Below are 19,883 nucleotides of genomic sequence, written 5' to 3' on the forward strand. Positions count from 1 at the left end.
ACGAGAAACGCTCAAACATAAAGTACAAACCAAACATGACTCATGACATTTGAATGTATCCGGTGGCAGCGAGTGGGGAAATAACGCGTGCTGCTCCCGTTGCTTATCCCTTGACAATTTCTGATTTATTTAGCAGAATAAGCACAAAACACAGTGTCAATACACAGTATTCCGAACGACTGCTGCATGGGACGTGCTTTCAGTAACCAGAAGTTACAAATGAGCTGTGGCACGGTTTCGCGGATGGCTGTCCCACCGCCCGGCTGCTGGCCGCTCCCTCAGCCTTGTACCTCACGCCAAGGAGACAGCAGCAGCCTTCGCGGCGCCCCCTTTCCCGGGGGCAGCTCGGGGAAAGCGCCGGCCTCACCTCGGATGTGCCCTGCGGGGAGGCCGCCCGCCCTTATCGGGACAGAGAGCGGCTGGCACCGCGCCTCTGCTATCGCACACCTGCAGTGCGAGCCCCGTCTATGGAGCGGTGCGCTGAGGCGCCCGCGGCTGTCACCCAGCTCACACAACCTGCGTAAGCCGCCCCCCACACACAGCCCCCGGCTGGCCCGCCCTTCCCCCGCACCAGACAGCTCTTCCCGCCCCCAAGCCAATGAGAGGCGCTGCCGGCAGCCTCGCAGCGACTGTTGGCCAGCGCGCCAGCCGTTGGTCGCCCAGCAGCCAATCGCCGGCCAGCTTGAGCCCCGGCCCCGCCTCTTTCCGCGGCCGCTGGGGCTGGGAGTCACCGCAGACGCCATTTCCTCGGCGCCCCCGCGGCGGCGCGGCTGCATCAGCGCTGACGTGAGACCGACGTGCGGCTCCGCCCGGCCCAATCCCCCCCACCCCCTGTGACGGGGGCACAACGTACAGGGCGGCGGGTGAGTGCGGGAGGGGGCGGGGACACGTGTGCGCGCAGCCCGACCCCCTGCGGGCCGGCAGAGGGGGAGCGCAGCGGGCAGCGGCGGGCCCCGGCCGCGCGGAGGGCAGCGCAGGGCAAGGGCGGGCAGGGGGGCGCTGTGCTGTGCGGCTGAGCTCAGCCCCTGCCGTCGGGAGCGCGCAGGACGGGGCGGAGGCGCGTCCCCGCCACGGCCGGGAGCGCGCTGCACTTGGGAAAGGCCGCGCAGGGGCAGCCTGCCTCTCTTGCTCGCTCGGCTCGGCTCGGCTCTGCCTGGTGGCCCCGAGACGTGAGGAGCTCGGGAAGGGGACATGTAGAGCCTCCTGCTCAGTTGCAGCCTGGGAGCCGGCAAGCTGCGGCTCGGGCCCTTTCTCCGGGGCCAGGCTTGGGAGGGAGGGCGGTTCGGTTCCCCTGTCGGTAGTTCGGCGAGGTTAGGGGACGGGGCAGCGTGCCTTCTCGCTGTGGTCAGACAGCCGGTGCCCCGGCGGAGGGGAGAGTGCTGGCCGGTGCGGGGTGAGCCATGGTGCCTGGGGGCGTTCTCTTAACTCAGTAGGCCTTATTACGTCCTTGCCCGTAAGGTTTCCCAAGCTGGGGCAGGGAAACGGGAGGGAGATGGTCACAGTGGGTTTCGTGATACCTAGGTCCTGTTAAAGGTTTGAGCGTTCTGTCTAAATCCACCACTGTCACGTCAGCATCTTCCGTAGTGCAGAGGGGAGCCGCGTGTTAAAAGATTCCACAGGTACTGGTGCTTAAATCATCGTCATTCAGGAACTGGTTGGACTCTTCTAAACGAGGACCATTCATCCTCTTCACAGCAGACTCAGCACTGCCTTGTTTGAGGTGGCAGATGCAAAATGAGGGGTAGCATGCTTGTATTTACAGTCATTGCAGGCTTGGGTTTAAAATTTTTGAGGGCGAAGATAGTTTTGGAAGAAGAGTGGGAAGAAAATGAGCAAACACATTAGAATTTAGGACACACAAGAAACTTCGTGTTCTGCTGATACTGAAAACTTAAGAGAAGGATTACACTTTAAGAATTAGGTCTGTTGTGCTGTTGCTCATTTTAACCTGGCTGAATGCTGTGACCACCTTACCAACCAGTGTGGTTTGCAAAGCAGCGTAGTAAAATATAACAGGCTTCATACTTGAAAACACAACAATCTTCTGAAAGTAGCACATCCTGAGTTTTCACACTCATTGTTGGGTCATTAATAAATGCAAAATAGGTGTTTGTGAATTCACATCCTTGCTCTCTAGTAACTTCCCTGTGAATAAAAGCCTACAAGATCTGGAGCAGGGGTTGAAATGTATTCCATAGCCCCTTACAATGATTTTTGTAATAAGCTACCTTTGTAAACAGTCTCTCATTTATAAAGTGTTGTTGAAATAAAGAAGTTGTCTTTAAAATGTCTCTGGGTATTTAATTAGACAGTTGCACATTTTTAGTTTTGCAAAATGTTATACCAGTTTGCTTATGTAGCCTAGTTTCACCAGTAGGCATTACTTGTATTAAGATTCAGTGATGTGAAACAAAGAGGAGTACTGGGGGAAAGTGCAGGGATTTTTTGTGTTCTCTTTTTATTGCACAAGAACACACCTTGATAAGGTTGCTATTCTTCAGCTTTCATCTACAGACAGAAGTATAAAAGGTTCACACCTTTAGCTGTAAGTCACTTTCCATTTTCTAGGTCACTTGGGCTACGTTTTCCTTTAGCTGATGCTGCCTGTCAGTTTTGTCCTGTCAGGACAATTTGTCAGGACAAATGTTTCATCAGCTGAAGAAGCTTTCAGTGTGCACTATATATATCTCCATAATCAGTGTTTACCTGCTACTGACCTACTGTACCTTAGTCTTGGTGGCTGTAGTAAACATATGCTAATACATATTGGAATGTTAATAGCTAGCTAACAGATAAAACCTGCCTGATCCTGAAGGTTTGCTGCTTTTTAGGAAGGAGCAGTTGTCTGCCTGCATTCTGGAATGCCATTCCTTTGCCCTCTCTATGGGAGGGGAGAAACATAACTCATTAAATTAAAAATGCTGACTGATACTTAAAATTGCTGTGCAACCAAGGTACAAAATGTAAGAAATGACTTAATACCAAATGTATAAAAAGCTTGTATGTAATTAATCATACAGTGAAGAAAAACATTATGTAATTTTAAATGGGACCAAAGAGCTTATACTTTGTAACTCTTTGCTTGGTTTTCCTTTAAAACAGAACATAAAGTGTGATATACTACTAGCACACTTTTATAAAATATTTTAAGTGATTGTCAAAATATATTTTTCTTTGAAACTTAAAAGCAATAAATGTTACAATTCAGTTGCAGTGTGGAGTTTTTGAGTGCAATACATACAGAAACTGTTTATTTTGGTAATTTCTGAATCAGATTCCTAACTGTTTCTTATCACAGTCCATATTACTGGTGTTACAGAAAAAAAAAATCCAACCATAATTACAATCTTGTTCTGTGTTTTTCTGTATGCTTATTAAAAACATTTTGATATATTTAGTGAAATTATTTATGAGATAATGCAGGAAATGCAAAACCTGTACAGTTTAGGTTGCAGTAATCTGAATTTATGAGGGTGCACTAAACATGGTGCTAACCTGGACCATGCAACTCAGGAGTTTCTCAGCATGCTTGGTCTTGAGCTGTGCACAGGCCCATGTGAAGTGACATGGTTGTGTGCGGCTGTACTGCTTCCAGCCCTCTGGGCTCAAATGACTTCGGCTGGGCTTCACCTCCAGGGGCAGTAATCCCCTATGTTATGTCTACCGAAGAGATGTGCTACATTTTGTCTGTAGGCATCTTTCTCATTTAAGTTGTGTAACAAGATAACTGTTTTAAAATTACTTATGCCCCTTGTTATTTTTGTTTTGGCTTTATAGCCTATAATTAGATCTTCATGTTTGGACAACATTTTTAGTCGAGTCTCTGTTCACAAGCATGCTAGATTTACCACATTGTCAAAAAGATGTGTATTTTAGGTTGTCTAGAAAGAGTATTTTGTGTGTTCTAGGGCAACACTTGCATTTTCTGGCAGTAAAAAGAAAAAGTGGTAATTAAAAACAGTATACAATTTTTCAAAGTTTACTCCACTTTGCCTAATATTTAAAACAGGGAATCATTTATGAGTGAGAAATTATAAAATTATAAATGGAAAATCGATTTAAATTCTTGAGTTTTTCATGTATGTCATAAATTCTAATTATAGTTGTCATTTCACTGGCATGTATAACCCTTGCTGTTGTTTTTCTAATTTAATATAGATAATCTAAAAAAATACAGTCCTTTTTACTGTATTTTTTTTAAATACTAGGAATAACTTTTTATTTCTGCTGCACTGATGCTCTTTTCATAGTTATTTAATAACTCAGTTATTGGATCACAGCAGATGAAAAGACTTGGAGAGGAATATCCTGATAATCAATGTAGTAAAATTAATTTTATTTTTCTTTTTTTTTTATTACAATGTTCTGCAATCAGTGAGGAATAACATTAAAATTTAGAAATTAAACCCTATTTTTATTTATTTATTTTTAGAACATGAAAAATGGCCCTCTCTCTACGTAAAATTTCTGTGCAATGCATTCAGTGGGTATAATAGCACTTGTGGTGTTTTGTTTTGCTTTTCCCTAACAGTAGGTTATCTGTGACAGATGGCTTTGGTTAAGTAAATACTTCAGGGCCTGTCTAAAGTGAATTAATTCTGACTATAGTCTCGCCTTTAGGAAGAGAGATTATGCAATTAATATTTTGCCAATACCTATGTGTGATTTAATTTTCCTTGGTGTGTGAGATGTTGTAAAGCTTATGGAGGCATTTGTACATGAATCAGGTGGAGCTTTCATGTTTGAGACTCTGGATGGTCCTAGCTTACTAAGGAGAAACATTTATATTTTTCTACTTTATTATTGTTATGCATAAAATTGGAATGATTTAGTCAGATAACCATCTTGTTATGGAAAATTATGGTGGAAAGCTTGGTGAAAAGATTCTCCCCAGAGTTGTTGAACTTTGGTGAATTTCGGTAGATCTTTAATTAGATTGTATCTAAAGGAAAAGGTAATAAGTAGTAACTAACAGGACAGGAATGTAAAAAGATTTTAGGTGTAAAATGTCTCCTGAATCTAATCTGAATTGATACTGGCTTAGAGTATGCAAGTTCTTTTGGCAGAAACACTAATGTTAACCCATAAATTCTTGAATGTGTACAGCTTGGCTGTAGTACCATTAAGTCTGGTCAGCAGAATACCACTGGAGGAATATAAGCTTGAACTACGCTTCTTGGCATCTTTTGACTGGATTCCTGTTTGTATTTTCATGACTTTATTCTATGCAAAAAGGGCAATGTAAAAAGAATTATTTATTCCCCTCAAAAATTGTGGAATATTCTGTAAAATAGTGCAGCAAATGGAGCTGGGTTTACATTTAATTAATTTTAACGTAGTTAACTTTTAACATGTGCAACTTGGAGTCAGGCACATGGGAGGCTTCCTTCCCCATCTCTTCCATCTCTCAGTGTATGACCTGAGCAGAAACTGCAGTAACTTGTCAGCCAGTTAAAACAGTTGAACATCGAGTGCAGATGGGCTTGCCATTCCTGACTTACAATAACCAACAGAGAGGAAACAAGATTTGCTGCCTCTTAAATCCCACAACTGTAGCCTCTTCATTTTGCGGCCTCAATTTCTTGTTTGAATAGGTGTAGGTGGGAGCGTGCTGCAGGGTTCGCTGCTTGACCGTGTCCTGTCTCTGTTCTGTTTATAAACTGACCTGTTGCTGTGGCAATGTTTGTGACATCACCCAATGTTCAATGTTGCACCTTCAGTGCAGGCTTTGGTAGGAGAGAGAGGGAGCCGAAGAGAACCAAGCTCTTGTTTTAAAACTCACAACTTCCGCTATGACTAAATATGCCAAGAAATACAGAAAAGCAACTGCCAGGTAATTGCATTTTTATATAGCAGATATATTTGGAAGTTTTCTCTGTGGCATTTAAACTCATAGTTTAAATTGAGGGTCAAGGAATTGCTTACTCTTCTATGCAATTTACCCTTCTTTTAAAGCTGCAAAACGGGAAGAATCGTGTGTCTTAAGCTGCAAGTAGTTACAGGCAATTCAATTGTAGATCCCAGCTGAGGTTTGATATCTTGGAAGGTCTAAGAGGGCCATAGCAGCACATGGCTGCTGGACAGCTTGAGCCTTGGCCAGTGGGAGATGTGAGGCACAAGGGACCTGCTGTGAGTAGTGCTGTTGGGGCTTCACTAGAGCACTCACAGCAGGACAGCCTAGGCCTCTGTGCTTGTCCCTCTCCTGAGAGCCATTTCCAGTACTGCTTCTCCTTGCAGCTTTCCAAAGTTCTTGTTTTAGGGGTCCTGGCTGTATGAATGAATATTTTAATATGGGGGAACCTCACATTAAAGGAAGGAAGGACCTCAGTTAATCTGGAATTTTGAATCTTTTATTTTCTGTTGTTAGTTGTCTGCTCCAAATCTAAAATGGTCTGGAGTTGCATTTTTCTGCCTATGTGCCTGATATACCTCCCTGTACTGCATTATTTAGATGTGCATGTGCTTACTTTTAGACAGATGACCATGGAAATGGTTGAATCACAACAGGATGACAGTGCAGGGGATTGTATGCCAGAGAGAGATGCTGTTCGTCTTCAGAATCAGCCAGGCCGAAGTCATATTTCTCAAGGGGCTGAGGTAAGCTGAAATATGGAAAGATGAGAAGAATCAATAAAGAGCTATCAGAATAGGTATGATTTTTGAATGATTCATTTTTATGTAGTTCTCTTGTTCTATAAGTCTTGTTATTAAACAGGAAAAAATAGCAAAGGTATACGGAAAACTGTGCATTTGGTATTTAACAAAGAGCTAGTATAACATGAGGTCTGTTATGAAATAGCACTTTTAGGAGACCAGGATTTTCAGAATGAATGGTAGGCACTTTTTTTTTTCGTTTTCACTTTCCAAGATGATTGTGTTTGTTATGGAGATGAGGATAGGGTCTCAAAGAGTTAAGGCGGCTGCAAGATCAAACATAGTTAAAACATCTGTATTTTGAAGAAGTGTTGTATAGCAAAAATGAATAAAAAATAACTGTGGTTCTTCCCTAGTTCTAATTTTTGTACAGAATGTGTTTAATTCTTTCAGAAGTACATTTTTAATGTATGCTTAATTTGTTTCATCCCTGTGCATCCAATGACAGTGTCTGAAGTACTAAAAATATACATATTCTGTATGGTAGTCATACCTGGATTCTTCTTTGCTAGTTAATGGATGAAAGATGACATAGTAATAACCCTCAAACATTAAAAATACGTACTGAAAAGTTCAGTGCTTAAGAGAGGTAGTGTTCTTGGCAGTACTAAGATTTATAACTTCAGGAAGCTGCATAAACCCCTTAGAAGGATCTTCAAAAACACCTTATGAAATAAAGGAACTGACTTAAAAGACATCTTGTAGAATTTCTTCATCACTGGAAGTTGGAAGTTACTTGGTAAGATTTGATGCATGTATTGGTATGTTAGATAATTGATCTGCATTTTCAGGACTGAATGCGGCTGCTTTTTGTGGGTTCTTTCAAACACAAAGTGGACTTCAAAGTATTTATGAATGCTTATTTGTTAGCTTTGTAACCTATCGTATTTGTTGTGGTTTTGATACATGCAGCATTAGGAAGGAATACTGCAGGGTTTTTGGAGGGGGAGGGTAGGAGGGCTTGTTTGGTTGTTTGTTTTAGTTTAAGAATGGAACATGAAACCAAGAGGTTTATTTGGTTTGCTGTGTAGATGTAATCCCCATATTTCTTCTTTGATAGTTCAGATTTTGTGAGCTAACTTCACAGTGTGATTTACATGTAAAATCTATTGGCATGTGCAATAGTCTCTGAAGAAAATACCTGTGAACTCTGTCACTTGGGATTTTTCATAATGATCTAGAGACAAAGCTGTCGCTAATGCTGTTGGAAGACTTCTGATGGGTCCCCAGGGAATACTTTTTTTTATGTTTATCTGCATTTAATGCATGAGTATGTGTGAAGCTTCAGGCACAATGCAATAGGCCTCGAGTGTTTCAATTAAAACTAGTAACTGAAGTACCAGCGGATCTCAGTCCATCAGCACTAAAATGAAACACGTGCACTTCAGTTTGAAGGCTCAGGATAACAGTTGGGAGTTTACATCTGGGAGTCCCTCTTTTCGGTCAAATGGCCCAGAGAGCCAGCACTGCTCTGCACTCATAGCTGGAGTCGATGTCCCTCCTTTGGGATAGATGATGCCAGAAAACTGGCGTTGGTGCAGTTGTGCTGCTGTAACCAGCAGTGAAGCAGGGGGCCTCCAGGGGACAGCCCTGCCTGCTCAGCTGTCCAGCAGTGCTGCAGGCCTCACGGGCCGCCCCCTCACTGCCGTTCCCCAGGCCAGGGCCTGCAGGCCGCAGCTGGGAGTCTGGGCCTCCCTTTAGAGCCTTGAGGCTGAACTGCCACAGCATTTCCTTCAGTAAAGCAGGCAGAAAGCTTATTGCTGAAAGACTTTATCGTGACATTTCTTTGGTTTACGATGAGGAGGACTTTCTTAGCTTATGTTCCTACCTGGCAAGCTCAGAAGGTGAGATGCTTTGTCATGGTGATGGTTGGAGGTGGACATGGGGAGGTAAACCCCTGCTCAAGGCAGGGGCCCCCTGTGGGACATCTGTCTGCTTTTGCTGGTGCAGGATAGGAAGATCAGGGTGTTTGTGAGGAATTCGTGGCTGTGCTGCTGGTCCAGGGTCTGTGTATTTTGACTGTTACAGAAGGGTGCAGGTAGTACTTTCTCCCTCTTTGGCCTCTGGAGGAGTGCAGTTAAGAGAAAACAACCACTTTAAGTGACTGAAATGTACTTTGGACTAGCTTCCAATCATCTCCCCTACCAATTTGCTGCAGATGTGCAGACATGAGAAAAGAATGACTGGGTTCTTACTTAAAGGTAAAATCATAGAATAGTTTGGGTTGGAAGGGACCTTCAAAGCTCATCTAGTCCAGCCCCCCTGCAATGAGCAGGGATGTCTTCAACTAGATCAGGTTGCCCAGAACCACATCCAGCCTGACCTTCCATGTCTCCAGGGATGGTGCATCTACCACCTCGCTGGGCAACCTGGGCCAGTGCTTCACAGTGCTCGTCGTAAAGAATTTTTTCCTCATGTCCAGCCTGATTCTCTCCTCTTTTAGTTTAAAGCCATTACTGCTTGTCCTGTAACAACAGGCCCTGTCTTTCTTATAGGCCCCTTTTAAGTACTGAAAGGCCGTAATAAGGTCTCCCCAGAGCCTTCTCTTCTCTAGGCTGAACAACTGCTACTCTCTCAGCCTTTCTTTATAGAAGTGCTCCATCCATGGTCACTGAAACTAACAGACATCTTTAAGTACTGTATTTATAGTTTTCTGTGTATTGTAAGAATTGCAGAATAGTTGAGGGTTCTCTTGAGATCATCTGGTCCAATCCCCCTGTGCAAGCAGGTTCAGCCAGCCAAGGTTGCCCAGGACTGTTCCAAACAGCCCTCGAGGTGATGATAAGGGTAGCATTGCTCCTCACTGATGTCAGAAAGTACATACAGTTGAGTTGTGAGCATCTCCAAGGATGGAGTCTCTGCAACCTCTCTGGGCACCTGCGCTAGTGGTTGACTGTCCTCACAGTAAAAAGGGGTAGGATTTTTATGTTCAGATTCCATTCAGATGGAATGTTTTTTATTTTCTTACTTTATTAGTAGAGAAAAGATAGTTTTGGGGTTTGTGGGTTTTTTTGTTGTTGTTTTTGGTTTTGTTTGGTTTTGTTGTTGTTTGTTTTTTTTGGTGTTTTTTTTTTTTTTTCCCCTAGCTTGTGTAAGAGATACTGCTAATGTATTTTTGGTGATGAAAGTAAAATTACTTCTGCAAAAGCAAAGATGAGTGAATTAGAAATATAAAAAATGAGATGCATCCTTCATCCACTGTGGCAAAATTGTCATTTTTCTATCTCGAAAGGGTTATTTTTTAAAACAAAAATAAGTAGTGTGAAATAATTTTTGTTGCATCCCTCACTTTCAGCCAATTAATGAATTGACACGGTACTGTTTTAAATATGTTTTCAATGTCATTTCAATAAGGTCCAGCCACCAAAAGAACTGGGTAAGAGAATATTAATTCATAAAAATGTTGGTGATTGTCTTTAGAAGCTGTTGGACACGTACAGAAAACCTGTAGAGAAGCTTGATGCCTTTTTTTCAGTGAAGAACAAAGGTGCGAGGTGGAATATTTCTCCACCTGTTTTGAGATGGGCTCCATAAGTCCTTGCTCACATGCACAGATCTTACATGAATACATACAGGACTGTTCTTAAAAGGAAGCTAACTTGGTTTGGAATATTCTGATAATGCTATGGTAGCCAAACTTGTATCTTGGGCAGTTATACCTGCATTGGCATTCACAGAGAAATTAGATGTTCCTTTTGCAGCATTTCTAGAGGCCTTATTGCATTCCTTGCTGTCCTGTGCTCAGCTACACTAAATCTAACTGTAAAAATGTAAGATCAATGTACTTGGACCTTTTTCAGATTTGACAAAAATACTTTCAGTTGTGGTTTTTTTTTTCTTTTCCTGTAATCCTACATCTTAGTTTGGTTCTTCTTTGAATTACTTTTTGTGAACTTTGTCTTGTTGTCTGTCAGTAGAGTTGTCTGCTACCTTGGTCTGAATTACCATCTGTTGACCTTTCCATGCTGGTCCTGGACTAGATATTGATAGAGATTTACAATGTGAGAACTTCTGTCAGAAGAGAGCAGAGGGAGTTTTGCAGAGCCCGGAGTGTATAGCCATTCCAGGTTGGCACTGCTGAGGTTTAGCACCTAAGGGGTATTATCCTTGTGGCCTCTTGCCATCAAACCTTGTGTTAAATCTTGCTCCCAACAGATTGAGCCCTGCAGAAGTCTGACAGACTGTTGTAAGTATGGCTATAAAATCAGTCTGCCAAATGCAAGTCCAGGATATTTAGCTAAGCTGATGTTAGAGGATTATAAACCTGCAGCCTTGCCACCATTTTATGATTACTCAAGGTATGTCACCAAATGGCTGAAGTCAGCCTAACCTTGTCTTCCTTAAAACCATGTGCTGCTTTTTTGACATTAGCTGTGGAAATGACCAAAACATCCCTGTCTTCAGCTTTTACTCGTAGAGGCTACTCAGTGCCTGAGTGCAGTGAATGCTTTGCTGTTTCATTAGGTGAATTCGGGACGGGTTTGCCTTGTCTTTTCCTTTCCCACAAGTACTTTTCTTTTCACTTCACTTCTGGAGTCCTTGTAGTGTTTAGATTCTACAGCAGGGACTGTACTCAGATGAAGCTCTGTACTGTGTACTACATATCAGCAATGTTTAAGGCATGAGGGGGTGAGTGTGGATGTAACCTCTAGTACTATGTAAGGAGATGTTATCTGACCTTGGGCAATGAGAGTACATATATCCACAGTATGACTGTTCAGATGGACAGTGCATTTTGAAATCAGATAATGATGAGTTACATCTTTATGAAGGCTATGATCCTCAGTATGAAGATAGTTCATGATCTTCTTTTGCCAACGGAATTCATGGTTGATACTTGTTGAAACTATTAGACTTAACAGTGGCATACCTGAGAGGAAAGAATCCAAAAGCACATTACAAGATCTAAGTCTCTTTGCCATTGCTAGGGACGTAACCCTTACACTCTTTAACCAGATGCTTAATGTGTTATGCTTCCCCTTCCCCATTGTGTTCCTGAGTTGCTTCTGTGGATTGTTTTCAGTCTTTGTGCCAGACAGCCCTTGAAGTAATGATGTTAAAGGTAGCATTGCTCATCACTGATGTCAGAAAGTAATTTTTTTGCCAAGTCTGTTTCAGTCAGCATTTATGTATGATAGCGTCGAAAGGTACTGGGTTTTTAGTTAACACAAGAATATTCAATTTGAAAACAATGCCAAGGGAAATGTGCATTTTTATAAATGTTAGAAATCATTAAAACAATCTTGATTCACAAGTTGGAGATATTTTATTTCAGCCTTAGTCATAGAAAACAAACCTAAAACAAAATAATTGCAGACATTTTAAAGAAAAATGTATAGGTTATACATTATGCGACCTTTGGATATATGTGGAAACTCAGCAAAAAGCGATTAAATAAAATTGAACTGTTTAAAAGGCATATAAATGTAAATGAACAAGCAAACTGCTTTTGGTTTGATCCAGTTTTAAAATGCTACTGTCTTCTCTTCCCTCACCTCTATCTCCCATTTAGTCTCTTGCCTGAATTATTGAGAACAAAACGATTTTGTCTGTCATGTTGTAAACTTCAGTCTAAAAGAGTGTGGTTTTCTCTTGTGTGTTTCTACTGAATAAGCCGCTTTTAAATGAATGTAGTGTTTTTTAATCTTGAGTACTGGGTTACTGCCTGATTGTAGGTGCCTGACCCATTGTGTACTGAAAAGAAACTCATAAACTGCTCACCTTGTACTTTTTCGTTCATGTTGTACTCAAAATGTTCTTTCTGATACACAGTATTGTATCAGATTTCAGCTCTTGCGAAGATAGTAAGTTGAAAGGTTTGATGACATTACCTTTGTAATGTTTTGAAAAGTTAGCGTATTTTGTAAGCATTTAACCTGATCTGTCTTTACTTGAAGCTTGGGTTTAGGATGATGTCAGCTCTGACACAAAATAGATCGTACTCTTCAGATTCTGGAGACTTTCTAGATCTCAATCTCAGATACCTATCTGATAATAATATTAGTATTTGGTTTTTAGATTGGGAAGAAGGTTTGTATGTCCTGTTTACATGTTGCCATTAAATGCCATTTAAAGAATAATTGTTTCCATTTCAGAGTTCAAAATGCCCTCAATTGTTCTGTTTCCTGAAAAGTGGTTCAGTTTCCCATGACAATTGAGATATCACATAGTAAATGTTGACAAGATCCTGTCTCTGTTTCCTAGAAGCATTGTTTCTTCAAGGTAATTTGAGCCAACATCTGGTCTTTTTGATAGTAGTGCATCTTAATAGCAGTTAAAAACTTTCTCTAAAGAAAGGAATGTTTCCCAGACAAGCAATCATTCAGGAGTGAAAGTGTCTTTAATATTTGGTATTTAAAAATCCCTTCAATGTGAACACAGAAAAATAGAAAACTTTCTTTAACTTTTATAATATTCATCATTCATCATGTTTTTCTCTTCATTGTCATCTATTCTTACCTTCTCATACCAGAGACCTTTTGGGTCTGAGAACAAAGCTGGGAAGGGAATAATACCAGAATTTTAGATATGAGTCAGGGTCTATTCTTGTGCATGCAGAATATAACAATAAGGCTTCTTCAATGCAGTTTGCTTTGAAAAACACAAGATCTGTTACTGTCATATGATTTATGTTTGTCATTCTCTTCTGAGTTTAGAGATGTTTCATCACACAGAACTTGAAATCGTAATGTTTTCTCTTTGCCTCAGGATTTGTTTCTGTTAATAGACTGAACAGGAACAGCATAGATATTGAACTATTTCTTAGCCTGTAGGTGTATAACTATTTCTTAGCCCATTCATCCTCATTACTGATGGTTTAGAACCAAGGGCTGGGGGAAGCTGTGTGTGCTCTAATATGTCATCAGAAAAAGGGATCAACTTATTACTAGACAGAAGACTTTCTTCAGCTGTGCTAGGCTTAAAGAAGATTAAGCTGTTCTTTAATTTTTGTTGTCATATTGAAATATTGATACACTCCAACACTGTTTTTCTGTATCTAAATATATATATATGTAAAGAAAATTTGTTAAACTAAATCAATTTAGAAATCAGTGTATTGTTTTATTTAACTGGGTTGGGTTTTTTTTGCTATCTTAATAGTTCTCTCTTGAGGAGACATCTATCTGAAAAACCTACCTTCTTGCCTAGCAAAGAAGGCAAAATGAAAACAGTTCAGGCTTTTTTTTTTTTTTTCCTTTTCAATTTTTTTAATTTATTTTTTTCCTGATTAAGACATTCTGCCCTGTATGTTGTTGCAGTGACATACTAGTTCAGCAAATATTTATATTATTGTTGCATTTCTTCCTAACCTTCATGCTAGCAACAGCAGATTTAATGTGTGATACCTTAAGGTTGTTTCTACTTAAAAAGAAAACACGAAGTCTAAGGAAAAAAAGAAAAGAAGAAAGATTTGCAATTTGTTAGGGGACAGATTTTAGTTTTCCATACCATTTAGAAAGACACCCACCAAACTTTTACTAATAAAACTAGTATCTTTCTGTGTATGATAACTACACACATCTAAGCTATTTTAAATATGGCATCAAAACAAGTTTGTTTAGTATCACTTCTAGAAGCATCTGCTGAAGTCTTAAGGCATGTTACTTAAACATGATGGTTGAAATTTTTGCAGGTTTCTGTAGCTGCATCAAGTGCTGGAAGAGGATCTCCAGCTCTAACTGTAGTGCATTTGCCTTCTGGTCAAACAGTTCATGGCCAGGGTGTCATTCAAGCCACACAGCCCTCAGTCATTCAGTCACCACACATGCAAGCTGTTCAGGTTAGCTCTTTTATTGTTACATTTTGATGAATATTTGGTAACTGATAACTCTTCCCCCCAACTCCATTTCCAGTTTCTCTTCATTCCTACCAGTGGCCTAAGATTTACTCATAAGGTGCAGGAAATGGGGAGGTAGGTGGCAAACTGCCAGCCAGTAGTAGCTCTGCAGGCACTGTGTAGTGATTCCTTAATGCTTCCTGTTTACCTGGTAAGAAATTGTGTCTTGGAACCCTGAACTTATGAAACAGCAAATTGGTATAATAATGTGGCCTTACATTAGTGTACCTTGCAGTTTTTCTCTCTGTTTTTTTTTTTCTTTTAATTCTGTGACCATCATGTTTCTAATGAGACTATGTACTCATAAATTTACAAATATCTCATCCACTATTTTTTTGGAGAGCATCTAGGTGTAATGGAAGTAAATGTGTTGTAGTGAAATTATTACTTGTTGGTTTTAGCAGGCCCTTTTAGAGCATCTGGTATTGCTTTTTGTGGGTATGGATATGAAAAGACCAAAAATAAGGGCAGCCTCAACGTAAACATGTATTTGGCAAATCTTCACATATTTAAAGTTGCTGATGTTGAAAAACAAGGACCAGTGCAAAATCCTTAAGATATTTCTGAACTTTTAAATGGGAAAAAGGCTAGAGAAAATTGACTTGCAATGTTTTGAAAATGACTTGGCTTCCCATTGGTGTTTTTCTTGTAGCTAGGAATGCCTTTGCTCTAGTTTTCTTAAAATCTGATTATGAAATGTCAACTGAATTGCTCTTTGCAGATAGAATTGGTATCTCTGGTGAGAAAGGCTATATACACCTGTTATGTGTGAGCTGTTTGACCTGTAGTCATTGAATATGTTAAAGAAAAATCATGCATTGTTGGTCTTCCTGAGAAGCTACCTTTAATATTTCAGACTTACTAGCTTTCAAGTGCAATGAATAAGAAGGCATACGTAAGTATGGTTTATTGGAGAAGAGGAGACTGAGGGGTGACCTCATCAATGTTTACAAATATGTAAAGGGTAGGTGTCAGGATGATGGAGCTAGGCTTTTTTCAGTGATATCCAGTGATAGGACAAGGGGCAATGGGTGTAAACTAGAGCATAGGAAGTTCCACGTTAACATCAGGAAGAACTTCTTTACTGTAAGAGTGACAGAGCACTGGAACGGGTTGCCCAGGGGGGTTGTGGAGTCTCCTACACTGGAGATATTCAAGGCCCGCCTGGACAAGTTCCTGTGTGATGTACTGTAGGTTACCCTGCTCTTGCAGGGGGGTTGGACTAGATGATCTTTTTAGGTCCCTTCCAACCCTTGGGATTCTGTGATTCTGTGATTTTAGAGATTAGAGAAAAAGAATAAAATCTTGGCAAGATACTGAATATTTGTAAGGAGTAGGTGTAGATGGGACTTGCAAGGTTTTGAATTTCTAGTTATTGAAACAGGTTCAGTAGATGTCAAGAGGCTTGGGTTTGGTCAAACTTGAACTCAAAGCAAAGTATTCAAAATAAGTATTTTTTAAAATGGAATTCTTTCTAATTGTAATTTACCAGAGCAAACTTCCTTAAGTAAGCATATTGTGGTTATTCCAGGTTGCTGTCACTGCTTTTCTTCAAATCAGTGTAGTCAGGATGTATATTGCTCCAAAGCTCAGAAGAAGGAATTTCTGTAGAATCTCTTGCCAGCTGCTGTGTCGTCTCAGGGGAGTGAAAGTTGACTGTTTGTTGTATTGAGTAAACTCCGGCTGTTTTCCCTTTCCCAAAGGAGTAGAGACAGGAAAGCTGTGCCCTGATTAATACTGACTAGTCATTTCCAGGGTTTTGCTCTGGTGCCATTTGAGCATGGTAGTGGCAAATAAGGTGACTTTAGAAGAAGGGCTTGAAGATGCTGTAAAAGACTCCATTACAGAGGTTGTTTAGCTTTTTGTGATCCTCTTAAGTAATTTATCCTGCCACCTGGCATTTCCTCCAGATCATTTGGCTTCCACTTGATGTTGTATCTTTGCCAGAAAGTAGGGAACTTGGGAAACAATATCAGTTTACTTTACAAGAAAAAAAAAAGTATGCTGAAAGTTGATGTTAAGGTTTTGCTTGACCTCTCCCTCTAACACCTGCAGCTTTAAACCGGAAAATGTTCAACATTTTTTCTTGTAATGCTGTTGGGTTTTGGATTAGGGGAAGGCTTATCTGTATCGTGTTCCTTACTATTTTGTTAATGTTGTTTTACTTGTTGGAAAGTTTGAAGTTAAGATTATTATTTGACTTTTCTACTTGATCCCCTCTGTAGTGCATCAGTTATTGGCAGACTAAGTTAAGTTTGTTCAAAAACCACAGCAGTTTAGTGAAGTTGAGGTCTGAATGATGTCCAGGAAAAAATGACATTGTTTTTCACTGGTCAGCATTGTGAATGTGGTTGCTTGCTATTAGAACAAACGGAAACATTAAATTTATTTGTTTTGATGAAAATTAGAACTTTTGACATTTCTTCCACAAAATACCCTCTTCCACATTAGAATGCTTAAATTGCCTTTTGATTTCCTTACCTTCTTCCCAAAGTACGACTGTTCCTGACTTCTTTGGCCATCTTCACAAACTGGGTGTGGCTGTAGGTAACCCTTAGTGGGATGGGAAGGTTTAAAGGCACTAGGGGCTTGTTTTCTTGCTGTTTGTCCTGGAGCAATTAGATACATATTTTTTTTATCTCCCTTCCATCTCCCCTGGCAGAATGAGAGCTCTGTTTTGGGATAGGATGTCCAGGCTCTTGGCTATGTAATACTATTTTAGTTTTGAAGTTTTGTGTCAGAGCCTTGAAGGTCACTCGACAAGCAGATCGCTGCAGGGTACTGGGGGGAGATTACTTTCAGACGATCTCTTTGCTGGTCGGCATTGGTCCGTCCTTCAGAAGGACAGATACAAAATTCCTGAGGCTTTCATATCTCTGCCAGCCAGCTCTGAAGTCTGGTTTGGAGCTACACATCTGTAGACAGGCAGAAGTACATACCTATCATTATTTCTGAATGGTCTTTTATTAGACAAGTTTAGAATTTTAATGAAGCTTCTTAGCTACTACCCAGTAAAATAAGGCTACATTTAGTATTTTTACATAAAACTGGAAAGTAATAGAATTAACCAGTGTAGAGAATTTCATTCTGCAATAACCTGTAGTTTTTTCAAGGTATAGTTTTACAGATTTAAGTTGTTGTGACCCAAGCCTATAAATTTCCAGAACCTTTCAGTCACTCATTTTCTGTTGAGGTCAAGCAGGTTTTATTTCTAGCACCAAGCACCCAGGTCTGGTAGCTGCAATAATTCTGGAGCTCTTCCTTGTCTTCCCTGTGCTGCCTGCAGTGGTTCCAGGTCAAACACTTGAGTCTTCTAGTCACTTAACTCATGTTTGTTCAGTGTTAGCTTAACATAGTGCTTAGTCTGAAACTGCAGTCTGGTCTGTCTTTATGTGAAAAGGTCATTTTCCACACTAGCTTTTACTGCACTGTTTCAGTTTGGAAATCTTAAATGCCAGCAGTTCTGAGTAGTAAAATCAAGAAAATAGGGTGTTTTCCTTGTGCACTAATCACTTTCAGTTCTGTGTAATAAGATAGTTGCTGGTAAAGAGCGTGATTCAGCTCCAGGCCTTAACATTGTCTCAGATAATTTTAAGAGAAAAAGAACCTGTGAAAATACTACTAATAAATGTCTAAGAAAATGAGACATTGAACTTGTCAGAGGGTTCTGAAACTTGCAGAGTATTGCTAAGCAATGTATTTGTATTTAGGAATATGTGTTGGTAAGTGTAATAAATGTCTAAATAAATGCATTTTCTAAATAGCTTTGGTGTGGTTGTGAAGAGGCTTTTGTATTGTATACTCTTCTTTAAGGTGTATCAGTGCAATATTCTGTATTTAAAATGTTTAATTTCACTTTAAAAGCTAATTAAAATATATATTTAAAGAAATCTATCTTCAGTACTTTTTCTAGGTGTCATTTACAAAAAACTAACCTGGATTATTTAGATTTCTTTTCTTTCAAATAGAATGTGTCATCTAAATGACTGTATGTTGCTAGCCTCATAATTTGTGATTTGCTTTGGTAAAAGAAGTCTAAGATCACACAAATAGTCATTAAATAATTGCACAAACTTCATGTATGCAAGCATAGAAGGTTTTTTTTAAATAGTCTTTTACGCTGTTGCTATTTTTTTTTTTTATGAAGTTATGAATTTCAGAAACTTTGCTATTACAGGCAGCATCGATTGCAGGTGAATCTGCAGAATCAGAAGGGATAGTTGATTCTCAAAAGCGTAGGGAAATACTTTCAAGAAGGCCTTCGTACCGGTAAGGACTTTTAATTTGAATTTTTAAAGGCAGCTTGTATATTACAGCAAAACTGTAAGCCTTATTTTTCTCATGGACATGGAATTTATATGTATAAAATTATCTTTTTTTAGAAAAATTTTGAATGAACTGTCATCAGATGCTCCTGCAATACCGAAGATTGAAGAAGAAAAGTCAGATGATGAAGGAGTGCCTTCTGGAATTCCTGCAATGGCCATGCCAGCCGGCCTGTATCACTCTAACACAGGGCAATACAGTATGTTTCCAAAGATACTATGTGATGTTGCAGAACATATGTAGGAACAACTCTGTTTCTAAGAGTTCCGTAATGAAGTGCAGATGTTGGATTTTGGTGAGAAAGAATGAGAGCTTCTGTATTTCTAAATAATTTTGATTTTTGTATTTAGTTTTTCCTAACATGGGCATTATAAACTTTCAGTATGTTTCTTGTAAAGTTTGTTGGTTGCTAGATTTTGTCCTTCTAGAACTCCTATGCATTAAAAATGTGGAGATGAGGCTCAGGTGAAATGAAAAATATTGGCACTTTGTGTGAATATTCAGTGTTATAAATCATTGTGGTTTCCAATGGCTGTAATTTACTTTTTATTAGTGCTATTCATTACATGAATTGACAATTAGCAAGTTAAACTATTGTGAAGTCTAAGGCTGGAGTATGAAATTATTTCTTAACTTTGAATTTTCTTTCTTAAAAGAACTATGTCTCTTCCTCTCCACTTGTCAAGTATGAACATTCTAACTGTAGAATTAACCTAAACCATGTTCTCCAACATTTGGTACTTCATCCAAATTCAAGTTAAAAGTTAGATTCACAGTTCTGTTCTATGGATTCATTGTTTCTTTTTTTTAATTCTCGTATTTAAAAATGTTGGATAACTCTCCCCACAGCTTCTTTGGGCTTCATCAGATATTATCCAAGGGCTAACTTTCTAATACCTCTTTTTTTCAATTATGTATTAAACAAAACTTCATTCGTACAAGGTTTTTGTTGTTTGGTTTTTGGATTTTTTTGTTTTGGGTTTTGGTTTGGTGATTTTTTTTTTGGTGATTTTTTTTTTTTTCCCCCTGAAAGAAGAAAACAGAGGAAGTGCATTAAAACATTGCA

The 19,883-nt window shown here is 39.8% G+C and overlaps 1 protein-coding gene across 6 annotated transcripts in view; it reads left to right on the forward strand.

Moving 5' to 3' along the window:
- The first annotated feature begins 729 nt into the window (after positions 1-729).
- The window catches only part of CREM (cAMP responsive element modulator), a 35,693-nt gene continuing 16,539 nt past the window's right edge, over positions 730-19,883 (forward strand). The window contains exons 1-6 of one of the 6 annotated variants that reach the window (XM_065666735.1): positions 730-863; positions 5,721-5,833; positions 6,474-6,597; positions 14,288-14,434; positions 18,669-18,760; positions 18,874-19,016. In XM_065666735.1, the coding sequence (XP_065522807.1) occupies positions 5,793-5,833; positions 6,474-6,597; positions 14,288-14,434; positions 18,669-18,760; positions 18,874-19,016 (547 nt within the window). In that variant the 5' untranslated portion in view covers positions 730-863; positions 5,721-5,792. The remainder of the gene's footprint in view (positions 864-5,720; positions 5,834-6,473; positions 6,598-14,287; positions 14,435-18,668; positions 18,761-18,873; positions 19,017-19,883) is intronic. The other 5 variants (XM_065666734.1, XM_065666739.1, XM_065666736.1 and 2 more) reach the window with 5 other exon arrangements.

The sequence above is a fragment of the Lathamus discolor genome, chromosome 2 (assembly GCF_037157495.1).
Source record: "Lathamus discolor isolate bLatDis1 chromosome 2, bLatDis1.hap1, whole genome shotgun sequence".
Classification (NCBI taxonomy): domain Eukaryota; kingdom Metazoa; phylum Chordata; class Aves; order Psittaciformes; family Psittacidae; genus Lathamus; species Lathamus discolor.